This window comes from Coregonus lavaretus (genome assembly GCF_964263955.1).
Source record: "Coregonus lavaretus genome assembly, chromosome: 40".
NCBI classification, from domain to species: Eukaryota; Metazoa; Chordata; class Actinopteri; order Salmoniformes; family Salmonidae; genus Coregonus; species Coregonus lavaretus.
This window is the reverse complement of record NC_140027.1, coordinates 13,123,833-13,136,332: the sequence shown is the minus strand read 5'-3', so window position 1 is coordinate 13,136,332 and position 12,500 is coordinate 13,123,833. Positions and strand designations below refer to the sequence as shown.

The following is a 12,500-nucleotide window of genomic DNA, read 5'->3' as shown; positions in this document are numbered from 1 at the left end:
TCAAGGCTGTGACCGCTTCCAAGGAGAGGAGCGGCGTGTCCCTGGCCGCACTCAAGAAGACGCTGGCGGCAGGCGGCTACGACGTGGAGAAGAACAACTCCCGCGTCAAGATCGCAGTCAAGAGCCTCGTCACCAAGGGTACCCTGGTCCAGACCAAGGGCACCGGTGCATCCGGCTCCTTCAAGCTCAACAAGAAAGCCGTCGAGGCGAAGAAGCCCGCCAAGAAAGCCGCAGTCCCCAAAGTAAAGAAGGTGGCCGCCAAGAAGCCCGCCGCGGCGAAGAAGCCCAAGAAGGTAGCAGCCAAGAAGGCCGTCGCCGCAAAGAAGTCCCCCAAGAAGGCCAAGAAGCCCGCTACACCCAAAAAGGCCGCCAAGAGCCCCAAGAAGGTGAAGAAGCCCGCCGCAGCGGCCAAGAAGGCAGCCAAGAGCCCCAAGAAGGCTACAAAGGCAGCCAAGCCCAAAGCCGCCAAGCCCAAGGCAGCCAAGGCCAAGAAGGCAGCCCCCAAGAAGAAGTAAACCTATTACAAACAGTGTTCTACTCGATACATGTTGTACCACAAAAGGCTCTTTTAAGAGCCACCCACCTCTTTCCATAGAAAGCGCATTGATTTCCATGTACTACCTGTCGTGGAAAAGAAATTACGCACACTAGGCTACTTTTACGCACACAACATTGTCCCACTCTGGGTGTGTGCGAAGGGAGAGGCATATAATAGAGGGCCAAAATGGCTCAGAAATTCGACCTCACGAGTGCACCCTCACCAGCCATTTTTATATATGAGCCACTGGGCTATTCCCGTTCAGAGGCAGGCTGCTGTGATGTGTTACAAGTGCCATGTAATAACAATAACAATACTATAGTGGCTTCGAATTGAAACTCACGAGTGCACCCTCAACAGCCATTTTTATATATGAGCCACTGGGCTATTCCCGTTCAGAGGCAGGCTGCTGTGATGTGTTACAAGTGCCATGTAATAACAATAACAATACTATAGTGGCTTCGATTTCAAACTCAAGAGTGCACCCTCACCAGCTGTTTGTTTCCCATTTGGAGAGAAATAATGTGTGGATGTCATTTCGGACATTTTGGCGCTCACGCGAAATGACACAAAGTAACAAAGTCGGAGGGAAACAAAGTAGCCTCTCACTCGCTGCCTGTGGGTGGGAACCGGCTTAGGGCTGTCTGTCTGTCCATCTGTCTGTCCCTCGCTCCAATTGGATAAGGCCACACCGGCCCGGTGGCCAATCGTTGCCTCTTGTGGCGAGGTATATGTACGGCTCTCGAAGTGGCGAGCGGCTCATTCAGACTTTCTGTGACTTTCTCAAGCTACCAATATGAGCGGAAGAGGCAAAACCGGAGGCAAGGCCAGGGCGAAGGCAAAGACCCGTTCTATATCGTGGAGCTCCGCCCCATAGGGGAGCTATGCTCCTAGTGGTTTACCCTCTGCCCTAAGGCAGATGCAGCCTGAAGCAAAATTATGCACACACCTACAGCCAATAGGAGTACAGGTGTCCCTATATAAGGAACCCCGTTCCCTCAATCTGCCTCCCATTATCTTCAGCGACTGGACTAGAATTGAAGAAGCCATAGAAGACTCAGGAAGATCTCGTCGTTGATATCCAGCCATCAACGTCTTCCTACAATGAGCACACCTAGCTTATCCAAGGTAAGCATTTAACAAAAGCTCTTTTCAGAGCTCAATGTCGCTGTTCCCCTTGGCGGCTGTCGACCCCCCCCGACACTGTTTCGTGGGTTGAGAGGCACAGCACGCCAGGGACAGCTTCATCAATCCCCCACTATGCGCCAGCTGCGCCCTCCTTTTTTGAAGGAGTGGAAGCAGCATTGGGCATTTTTAGGGAGGATATTCCTCTTGAGGATGTGCTATCAGTGTTAGTCTCAGCTGAGGCATCATCTGAGGGCACTGACTCAGGAGATGACAGGGCTATTGGGGAAGAAATGAATATTCTATTGGAACAATTCATTACACTGACCCAGATGTTTAACACCCCTTTTCCTTCGGGAAATTGTGAGGTCATTACATCCCTGGATGATGACGCCACAGCCTCTCTGTGCCTGAATTCTCAGGTCTCATTGAGTGGGCTGCTAAACAGCGGGAGATTAAGCTGCCCCCCATTCCCTCCAACCCGGAAGTGGATATGAGGAAGGGCGGCCGTTACTCTCGCTACAGCTTGGCGTCAGACGGCGGCCTCCAGCAGCAAGGGAGCGGGCCTCGCCCCCCCCCTGCAGCGCCAGAGGTGCCGGCGAGAGAGGTCATTAAAGCGTCATCCTGGCATCACCCGAAGGGCGGCCAGAAGAGACGCCGTTTATGACAGGCGAGGGGGAGAGAACGGAAGACGGCACAGCGCCTGCTGTGACCGAGCCCACTGTCCCCCCCCACTCTACCGTTGAGTGTATGGAGGAGAATGTTTTTTGTTGATGTGTGTAATAAAGAGTTGGCTCTACTTGACACTGTCAAGAAAGAGCCCCCTTTTCCATAATACATCCGAGAGCGTTCGACCTTCCTCACTCTCGCTCTCTCTCTTACCACTATGAGTGCAGCTCAGCCCACCATGGTGCGTTGCTGAATGCACACATAAGGCAGGTATATAAAAGGTATTAAGTGTACCTTATAGGACCTCACTTTACAGACTCCTAGGAGTGCCGTAGTGAGTGTCTCACATAGCAGGCTGCAGTCTCAGCCAGATAATGGCATGATGACGCGACCGCTATCCGGGACGGCGCTCTGTCTCAGGCTAACGCCTCAGTCAGTGCAGTTCAGACCCGTGCTGCGTTCACGGAGGGCCTGATTACTACGGTTACGGGCGTAACCACGTATCGGCGCCCCCGTTTCTCTCAGAACGCGCTGCGCTGATAATAACCACATTGGGGGTGGCGCACTATCACAGACTAAGGTCTCTGTTAGTACGACCCAGACCCATGCTGCGTTCAAGAAGGGCCCGATTACCACGGTCACGAAGGTGCCCAGTGTATCGGCGCCCCCACCTTTTCCTGAACGCGCCCAGGCTCACCACACTGAGTGTAGTTCAGCCCACCAGGGGTGCAGAGCTGAACGCACACAGGAGGTGAAAGGAGGAATAATACCTAGACGCCGTCTTGGTTTATCTCAAAGAGAACTCACATTACAGACTCCAAGGAGTACTGTAGTGAGTGCCTCTCATAGCAGGCTGCAGTCTCAGTCAGGAGACATGATGACGCAGCCGCTAGTTGGGGATGGCGCACTATCGCAGACTAAGGTCTCGGTTAGTGCGATTCAGACCCATGCTGCGTTCACGGAGGGCCCGATTACCACGGTGACGAAGTTTCCCAGTGTATCGGCGCCCCCACTTCTTTCTGAACGCGCTAATACTCACCACACTGAGCGTAGTTCAGCCCACCAGAGGTGCAGAGCTGAACGCACACAGGAGGTGAAGGGAGGAAAGATACCAAGACACCGTCTTGGCTTATCTCAGGATACCTCACATTCAGCAGGCAGCTGTCTCTGTCCCAATGTGACATGAAGACGCAGCCGCTAGCCGGGAATGACGCCTTGCTGCAGGCTAATGCCTCAGTCAGCGCAGATCAGACCCGTGCGACGTTCACGGAGAGCGGGAATACCAGGGTTACAGGTATAACCAAGGTATGGACGCCTCCGAATTATTCTGAACGTGTCAATGCCCATGGCTATGAGCGCAGCTCACCACATATTGAGTGTGTCGTTGAACAGTCGCCTAAGACCAGTAAAGAGGCATTGTGGCACCACCGTGTGGTGTCAGTCAGAGATCACACCTTTCAGATTCTATTGAATTCTGTAAAGGATGAGTCTCATGTTAAGCGGCAGTCTCAGTCAGACAATGACATGATGACGCAATCGCTTTCCGGGCAGAGCGCTCTGTCTCAGGCCAGTACCTCAGACAGCGCAGTTCAGACCCGTGCTGCGTTCCTGGAGGGCAAGATTACTGGAGTTACGGTCGTAACCAACGTATCAAAGCCCCCGACTCACCCAGAACGAGCTGACGTATCCTCTCCCTTTCAAGGGGGGCCCGACTTGGGCTATTCCACCAACCCAGTGCTGGGGAATAGCGGCGGCGAGGGCCATAGAGGAATACAGGTCCTTCCTACTGGACGCACCACAGCTTCGTGCGCACCCGCTGTCTCTGCATTGCTGGCAGTGGCGTCGAAGCTGTACCCTCTCACGCTGGCTAGAACAGACGTTAGAGAAGGGTTATGCCCTCCAATTCCATCGGACCCCACCCCCGTTCAAGGGAGTGGTGGAAACGGTGATGAAAACGCCAGACAAAGTAGCCGCTCTGAGATCAGAGATTACGGAACTTTTGGCGAAGGAGGCGGTCACAGTAGTTCCCCGAGAGCAAAGGAACAAGGGGCTTTACTCGCCCTATTTCCTAGTGCCAAAAAAGACGGGGGGAGTGAGGCCGATTTTGGATTTACGCATTCTCAACGAGAGCATAACCAAACGGCCCTTCCGAATGCTGACGACAAAACGCCTACTGGAATGTGTTCAGAAGGGAGATTTTTGTACAAGCATAGACCTAAAGGACGCGTACTTTCATGTGCCGATACAATCGCGCCACAGAAAGTTTCTGCGGTTCGCCTTTCAAGGGGTGGCGTAAGAGTTCACGAGGATGCCGTTTGGGTACGCCCTGGCACCTCGAACGTTTTCCAAATGTGTGGAGGCGGCATTGGAACCGCTGCGTCGTCAAGGGATAAGGCTATTAGCCTACCTAGACGACCTGCTGATTCTCGCCCCGTCAGCAGAGCTGGCGTTCACACACACGACACAGACAGTGATTCATCTCACGCGTCTGGGGTTTGCTGTGAATTGGAAAAAGAGCGCACCCTGGCCCAGTCATCAGATTGTCTACCTGGGACTACAGCTAGACACTGTAATGATGAGGGCGCGAATTTCGGACCCTCGAAGGGCAGCATTGTTACTAGCCCTGAGGAAGTGTCGTCCGAATCACACAGTAACGGCGCTATCGATCATGTCACTTTTGGGTCTCATGTCGGCAGCCCACTCTGTGGTCCCGCTAGGGCTTCTGCACATGCGCAAAGCACAGCGGTGGTTCGCCCAACTAAGACTAGACCCAGTGCGTCAACGTCATCGGTTGGTGGTGGTTCCTCTCTCGCTAAGAGCAGACCTGGACTATTGGCGGAACCCGTGCGTTCTCACGCACGGAGTCCCGATGGGCAAGGTGTCATCCTACATTCCAGTGTTTACAGATGCCTCTCTGACTGGATGGGGAGGGACATGTCAGTCTCAAGCGATAGGAGGTGCATGGCCTCAATCAGGTCGTCACATCAACCTCCTAGAGTTGGAAACGGTGCGACTGGTCTTGACCCACTTCGCGTCTACCCTTCGGGGTCGCGATGTGTTGGTCTGGTCAGACAACCGAACCACAGTAGCTCACATAAACCGCCAGGGAGGGGTCAGGTCTCCTGCCCTTCATCGGGCGGCAGTGGAATTGTGGCTGTGGGCTCACAAGCACCTTCGCTCGTTGAGAGCAGCACACATTCCGGGCTACTTGAACGTAGGGGCAGACCTCATGTCAAGAGGGGGTCCTCGAGACGACGAGTGGTGTCTGCACCCGGACATTGTTCTACAGATTTGGGAACAATTCGGGAGAGCCGAGGTGGACCTGTCCGCGTCACGTGTGAACGCGCAGTGTCCCCTATGGTTCTCTCTGAGAAACCAGGACGAACCGCCATTGGGAAGAGACGCATTCGCGCACTACCTGTGGCCGAAAGTTCTCCTGTATGCATTCCCTCCGCTGTCTTGCATTCTCCCACTGCTAGCCAGGGTGAGGTCAGAGGAGCTGTCAGTGATACTGATAGCGCCCGATCGCCCGGGGGCTCCGTGGTTTGCAGAGATGAGTCAGATGTTGATTGCGCCACCCTGGCCAATTCCACATCAACGAGACGCGTTGACTCAGGCGGGAGGCTCGATAGGGCAATGGCCCATAATCGGCCAACCACTGAAGGCTTGGTTCCTGAATGGGACAGGTTAAAGCGCCGTGGGTTGTCTGATGCAGTGATCAGAACAATACAGGGCGCAAGAGCCGGTTCCACTTCTAGGGTGTATACCAGCAGATGGAACGTTTTCTCACGATGGTGTGATACACAGGACGTGGACCCCATGAGCTGTCAGGTAGAGAGTGTGCTCTCATTCCTACAGTCTATGTTTGATAAGCAGAAATCGCCCTCCACTATTCGAGTGTTTGCAGCGGCAATTTCAGCTGGTCATGAAGGTTTTAACGGAAAAAGTGTTTTCAGTCACCCTTTAGTGAAACGTTTCCTATTGGGAACGCAACGGCTTAGGCCAAGACCTAGAGCTACGCTGCCCAAGTGGGATTTGGCATTGGTTCTCGAAGCGCTATGTAAGTCGCCGTTCGAGCCATTGAATCAAATACCCCTCAAGATGCTGTCTATCAAGACGGCGCTGTTGCTCACCTTGACTACTGCTAAACGAGTCAGCGATTTGTGTGCACTGTCGACGAGACCCGACTGCCTTGCCATTAATGGCGATTTGAGCAGAGCGGTGTTACGTCCTAACCCGGCATTTGTGCCGAAGGTTATTAACAGTGCATATAGATCGCAGATCGTGGAATTGTGGGCTTTTCATCCCCTTCCCCATGGGGAGAGGAGTGAGGAAAAGCTTCACTGTCTGTGCCCAGTACGCGCTTTGGCGTGTTACGTTAGGCGCACAGCGGCGGTTAGGTCATCGCCTCAGCTGTTTGTGTGTCACGGTGCGGCTGCATTGGGTAGACCACTTTCAAAACAGCGTTTGTCTCATTGGCTTTGTGAAGGCATTGAGACGGCGTACGAGGCGGCGGGGCAACAACCGCCTCAGGGTATTAGAGCGCACTCCACTCGTGGAGTAGCAGCTTCTACTGCTCTTTTCAGAGGAACAGAGGTAGAGGATATTTGTAGAGCAGCGTCATGGTCGACACCGTCTCCTTTTATCCGTTTTCTATCTGTTGGATATGTCTTCTAACTCTTTGGCTCGGTCTGTACTCAGCGTGGCTGAAGGGAGATCATGAGCAGAATAGAGAAAGAAAGCAGGATTGTGAATAAGTTCATAAGTCCGCTTTTATTAGAAGTAACATATTATGGACATGTTTTCTAACTCTTTTGTTCGATCGAATTTCAGCAGAGCTGAAAGGCGTTCTTGAGCTAGAAAAGGAGGACAGAGCAGGACCTTGGACAGGTTCCAATCAGGTCCGCTCTGGTTAGGAAGACTTATGTCAAGAATAAGCCTTTTAAACTCCAATCTCGATTGCACTCAGCACAGCTGAAGGGGAATCTTGAGGTAGAGGAGGGAGAAGCAGGATGATAGACTGGTCTCTATCAGGTCCGCTTCGGATGAAGAGCATATTCTGTGGCATGTCTCCTGGCTGACAGTGTCAGCATATAGAAACATGTATTGAGTGGATAGAATGTGAGGTCATCTATCTGAGGTTCAGTTTAGTATGACTGGTATATTTTGTTCCATAGAATATTGAGGCACGGCTATCTGCTAGTCAGATTAGCACGGCGTCTATTCTATTGATCTGCCCAATAGCCATTGACATTGTCATTGAGCTAGATGGGGCGGGTCTATAACCGATGACGCGGTATATTGTGACGCCCTGATGGGTTTTTAGTCGCAGTACTGCGGGAATTGGTTGCAGCCATTGCTGGGCTTGACCTTTTCATTTTTTAATGGGAAGTGTTAGGCTCGGCAGGGAGTACATTTTGGAGCGTTTCGCTCCGCCTTAAACCACTAGGAGCATAGCTCCCCTATGGGGCGGAGCTCCACGATATAGAACGATTAGTTACCGGAGTGTAACTCCAGTTCTATGAGTGGAGCGGAGCCCCATAGGACTTAAGGCCCTACCGACCCTCTCTAGTCTCGCTGAAGATAATATCTCGGGAGGCAGATTGAGGGAACGGGGTTCCTTATATAGGGACACCTGTACTCCTATTGGCTGTAGGTGTGTGCATAATTTTGCTTCAGGCTGCATCTGCCTTAGGGCAGAGGGTAAACCACTAGGAGCATAGCTCCCCTATGGGGCTCCGCTCCACTCATAGAACTGGAGTTACACTCCGGTAACTAATCGTTCATCCCGTGCTGGCCTCCAGTTCCCCGTGGGCCGTGTGCACAGGCTGCTGCGCAAAGGCAACTACGCCGAGCGTGTGGGCGCTGGCGCACCAGTCTACCTGGCCGCCGTACTCGAGTACCTGACTGCTGAGATCCTGGAGTTGGCCGGCAACGCTGCCCGTGACAACAAGAAGACTCGTATCATCCCCCGTCACCTGCAACTGGCCGTCCGTAACGACGAGGAGCTGAACAAACTGCTCGGCGGTGTGACCATCGCTCAGGGTGGTGTGCTGCCCAACATCCAGGCAGTCCTACTCCCCAAGAAGACCGAGAAGGCAGTCAAAGCCAAGTAAATTCGCTACTGCGACTTCAACTTGACTACTCAACCCCCAAAGGCTCTTTTAAGAGCCAACCACCTAGCTCTCCAAAAGCGCAAAGTACCTTTCTATGACCGCAATACATTGAGTGGGTGTATACACAACTATTTCGACATTCTGTGCCCACATGAGGCCTTGCATGAACAACAACACCTACTTGGCCTCATTTGCCATAGCAGGCTAGCATTAGATGATACGTGCCTATAAGCTGTCACTCTTGACTTTGGCGACTATTATTGCGCGTAAAGGGCCGGCGGCGTCCTATTGCGCGCGCACCGGGAGTTTGAGTTTTGGAGAGGCCGGGCCTCCCGTCCAATGGCCAACGGAGGAGGCCTGCGAAACGGGCCAATCGGGGTGGTGGGGAGATGGTGTCCAATCAGCAGGCGCCACTGCCGGCTTTATAAACTTCACATAGGCATTTCGAGGCTATACTCCCGACTGTCAGAGCAGCGCCATGGCCAGAACCAAGCAAACCGCTCGCAAATCCACCGGTGGCAAAGCCCCCAGGAAGCAGCTCGCCACTAAGGCTGCTCGCAAGAGTGCCCCGGCCACCGGCGGTGTGAAGAAGCCTCACCGTTACAGGCCCGGCACCGTGGCTCTGAGAGAGATCCGTCGTTACCAGAAGTCCACTGAGCTACTCATCCGCAAGCTGCCCTTCCAGCGCCTGGTGCGAGAAATCGCCCAGGACTTCAAGACCGACCTGCGCTTCCAGAGCTCCGCCGTGATGGCCCTACAGGAGGCTAGCGAGGCTTACCTGGTCGGCCTGTTCGAGGACACCAACCTGTGCGCCATCCACGCCAAGCGGGTGACCATCATGCCCAAGGACATCCAGCTGGCCCGCCGTATTCGCGGAGAGCGCGCATAAATGAGGATGACCTGAACTCGAATATCCCCCAAAGGCTCTTTTAAGAGCCACCTCCATATTTCCATCAAAAAGGCACAATTGTTCCATGTATACACGCACCTCTACATTAGCCACCATGTATGTTGTTCACTAACACGTCTAAAAGCTACGTATTGCACCTTTTTAGTTGCCTGAAGTCTAGCTTCAATGTTTGTGTGTGTGTATATACACAACCATCTGGCATCATCCACTTCCTTTGAACTATATAGTAACACAGTAAAATGCTTTACAAAGGAGGGGAAAAAGAAACGAGTGATAATATAGGCCGAATAGTAACAAGAATTGTGTTCAGATGAATAATTGACACTATTAGTTGTGTGTAATAATAGCCTTGCATGCAGTCCAGAAAAAACATTGCATGCCAACTTACTTTGAAAGTCCCATGTTGCAGTGCTGCTGAGAGACTCATGCAGAGGCCCAAACTTTACAATGGAGCACGGAGGCCATCTTGTGGTTAAATGTGGGTACTGCACCTCATGGTGAGTCCCTTTCAGCATTTGCTCTTTAGGCCAGCGTTTCCCAAACGCGGTCCTGGGGTCCACAAGGGGTGCGCGTTTTGCGTTTTGCCCTAGCACTCCACAACTGATTCTAATACTCCCAGCTTGATGATGATGAGTTGATTATTTGAATCAGCTGTGTAGTGCTAGGGCAAAAACTCCCAAAATGTGGCCCGAGTTTGGGAAACCCTGCTTTAGGCTAATACTAGCCTATTAGGATGACTTGGTTCGATCGCTTTAATGGCAACTGCTGAACTCTGGTTTCACTAATTACTTGTCCCAGGTCACCATTATGAATCCAATAGCAAAACAAATGTTTCAAAATAGCTCAATAGTGAAAAAAGGCCAGGAAATGATGGGTTCTCAGCAATATTTCACCAACAACCAATCACTATTCACGCATAGACATTAGGATCATCAACAAATATTCCTAAGTCATACTACAAAAGGGTTGTAACGAAATGGATTTGTCTGTTCAATGCAAGTTCAACGTCAAAGAAAAAGTGCATCACCACAACAAACGTGTCTTTAGATACACTGTAAAAAATGACTTTGTGGAATGTACTCAAGCTATTACAGTCAACAAAAGCACACGTCATATTGTTGAGTAGATCTTTTTGCTTGTTTTTATGAGTAGATAAGCTTGAGTAAGTTGAGTTGATGTGGTCCAATACATTGAGTAAAGATGATAGAGACGTAAAAAGGATTATATTACGTTGATTCGACTCAAATAGACATTGTGTTATTTTACCTGAATGATTCATCCTATTATGTATTTAGACCAACTTACTTTGGATTCACTCAATCACATCCCTTAAGAGAAAAGGTATCCGGACACCGGGAATCCATTTATTTAAACATCAACGGTTTGCAAAACATCTGTTATTATGAGTTGACAAATTACGTAATTGCAATCAACACTGCAGGTAAATCATGATTGCTGCAGGTAGGCAACACCGTAGAAATAGGAACTACAACACTAACAACAAGTGACATTTACTCCTGATGTACTGACTGACCTGTTGCAACCTCTACAACCACTGTGCTTATTATTTGACCCTGCTGGTCATCTATGAACGTTTGAACATCTTGGAGAAAAATGTGTGAAACCACTGCCTATATGAGGAGCTGTCGTTGTTTGTTTTATTACCACATACTTATGGAAATTGCACCGGTTGAGAGATGATGGCTCTCTTGTGCCTACGGTGAAGGGTACTTCTGATCCAGCAGGTGGTGCTAAGATCCCTCCCTATATGACTTGAATGATGAGTTGATTTATTCCTTATAGCTCCTAATGATTTTAAGGCCAGTGTTGGCAAACATTACTTGTGCTCCAGCAGGTGGCCATGACATCCCTCCCTATATGACTTGACTGACCAGTTAGTTGATGGACTCCTTATAGCTCCTAAATTTAATGATTTTAAGGCCAGTGTTGGCAAACATGACTTCTGCTCCAGCAGGTGGCCATGAAATCCCCCCCTATATGACTTGACTGACCAGGTAGTTGATGGACTCCTTATAGCTCTTAATGATCTCAAGTGTCTGTGTTTTTATGTGGTTAGGAGTTTTGCTCACTGCGTGTCCCCCTTCCATTTCAGTGTTTCCCAACTCCAGCGGTAGAGTAGGCTACCCCCAACAGGACCCATTTTTCTTGTAGGCCTGGACAGCCACAGCTGATTGAACAACCTGTCACCTAAATTACCAAGTCCTCAATGAGTAGAATCAGGTGCAACAACAACAACAACAACAACAACAACAACAACAATATGAGGAGAGGGACACAGTGTACTAGCTGATCTCCCAGTTGTCACAGTTTGGCCTTGTGTTCCACATAGCCTATATCAGTATTTGAGTATGTTTCCCGCGCACGTTAGTTGCTTTCACGTCATCTTTGAAATCGCTCCTCCCTAGTCCCCTAGAACGAGCGCCCTCCCCTTTGCAACGCCTCCGAACATATAACAGAGGCGCGCTTTCTGTGCCGCCGGCCTCAATCAGGTCGACCAAACGCAGATAATAGCGCACCGCGCACCGGCGCTGAAATCATTCATTCACTTGAACTCAACTAGCGAACACACCATGTCCGGAAGAGGCAAAGGCGGCAAGGGACTCGGAAAAGGAGGCGCCAAGCGTCACCGCAAAGTTCTCCGCGATAACATCCAGGGAATCACCAAACCCGCTATCCGCCGTCTGGCTCGCCGCGGCGGCGTGAAGCGTATTTCCGGTCTGATCTACGAGGAGACCCGCGGTGTCCTGAAGGTGTTCCTGGAGAACGTGATCCGTGACGCAGTCACCTACACCGAGCACGCCAAGAGGAAGACCGTTACCGCCATGGACGTGGTCTACGCTCTGAAACGTCAGGGACGCACCCTGTACGGTTTCGGCGGTTAAACCCACTCTCTTCGGAACCTCAACACCCCGACTCGAACCCAAAGGCTCTTTTAAGAGCCACCCACATCCGCTTAAAATGGGCCCATTCCATGTAGTGTTATATATAACAACAAATGTTTAGTATGCAATTTAGTAAGAAAGTATGAGCCACTTCGAGTGGACAGGGAGTATTAATTAGAGGATTCTAATGTCCCGTCCACTTTTAGCGCACAGAGGGAGGCCTATATCTGACAGTGGCA

General features: G+C 51.2%; 3 protein-coding genes across 3 annotated transcripts in view; all 3 read left to right on the top strand.

The window, feature by feature from the left end:
- LOC311113285 (histone H1-like) overlaps positions 1-515 on the top strand; it is a gene marked incomplete at both ends in the record, with an annotated part of 624 nt that extends 109 nt beyond the window's left edge. Inside the window, one exon of the mRNA XM_084156504.1 lies at positions 1-515. This exon is cut by the window's left edge and continues 109 nt beyond it. Coding sequence (XP_084012630.1) covers positions 1-515 — 515 coding nt within the window.
- A 1,127-nt stretch (positions 516-1,642) lies between these two features.
- On the top strand, positions 1,643-8,448 carry LOC311113400 (histone H2A-like; the record flags this gene model as incomplete). The annotated part of the gene is made up of 2 exons (XM_084156611.1): positions 1,643-1,666; positions 8,086-8,448. The coding sequence occupies 2 exons, from the start codon at positions 1,643-1,645 to the stop codon at positions 8,446-8,448; spliced, it is 387 nt and encodes a 128-aa protein (XP_084012737.1).
- A 478-nt stretch (positions 8,449-8,926) lies between these two features.
- On the top strand, positions 8,927-9,337 carry LOC311113706 (histone H3.2; the record flags this gene model as incomplete). The annotated part of the gene is made up of 1 exon (XM_084157007.1): positions 8,927-9,337. One exon carries the CDS (start codon positions 8,927-8,929, stop codon positions 9,335-9,337), a length of 411 nt encoding a protein of 136 aa, XP_084013133.1.
- Between the last annotated feature and the right edge of the window lie 3,163 nt (positions 9,338-12,500).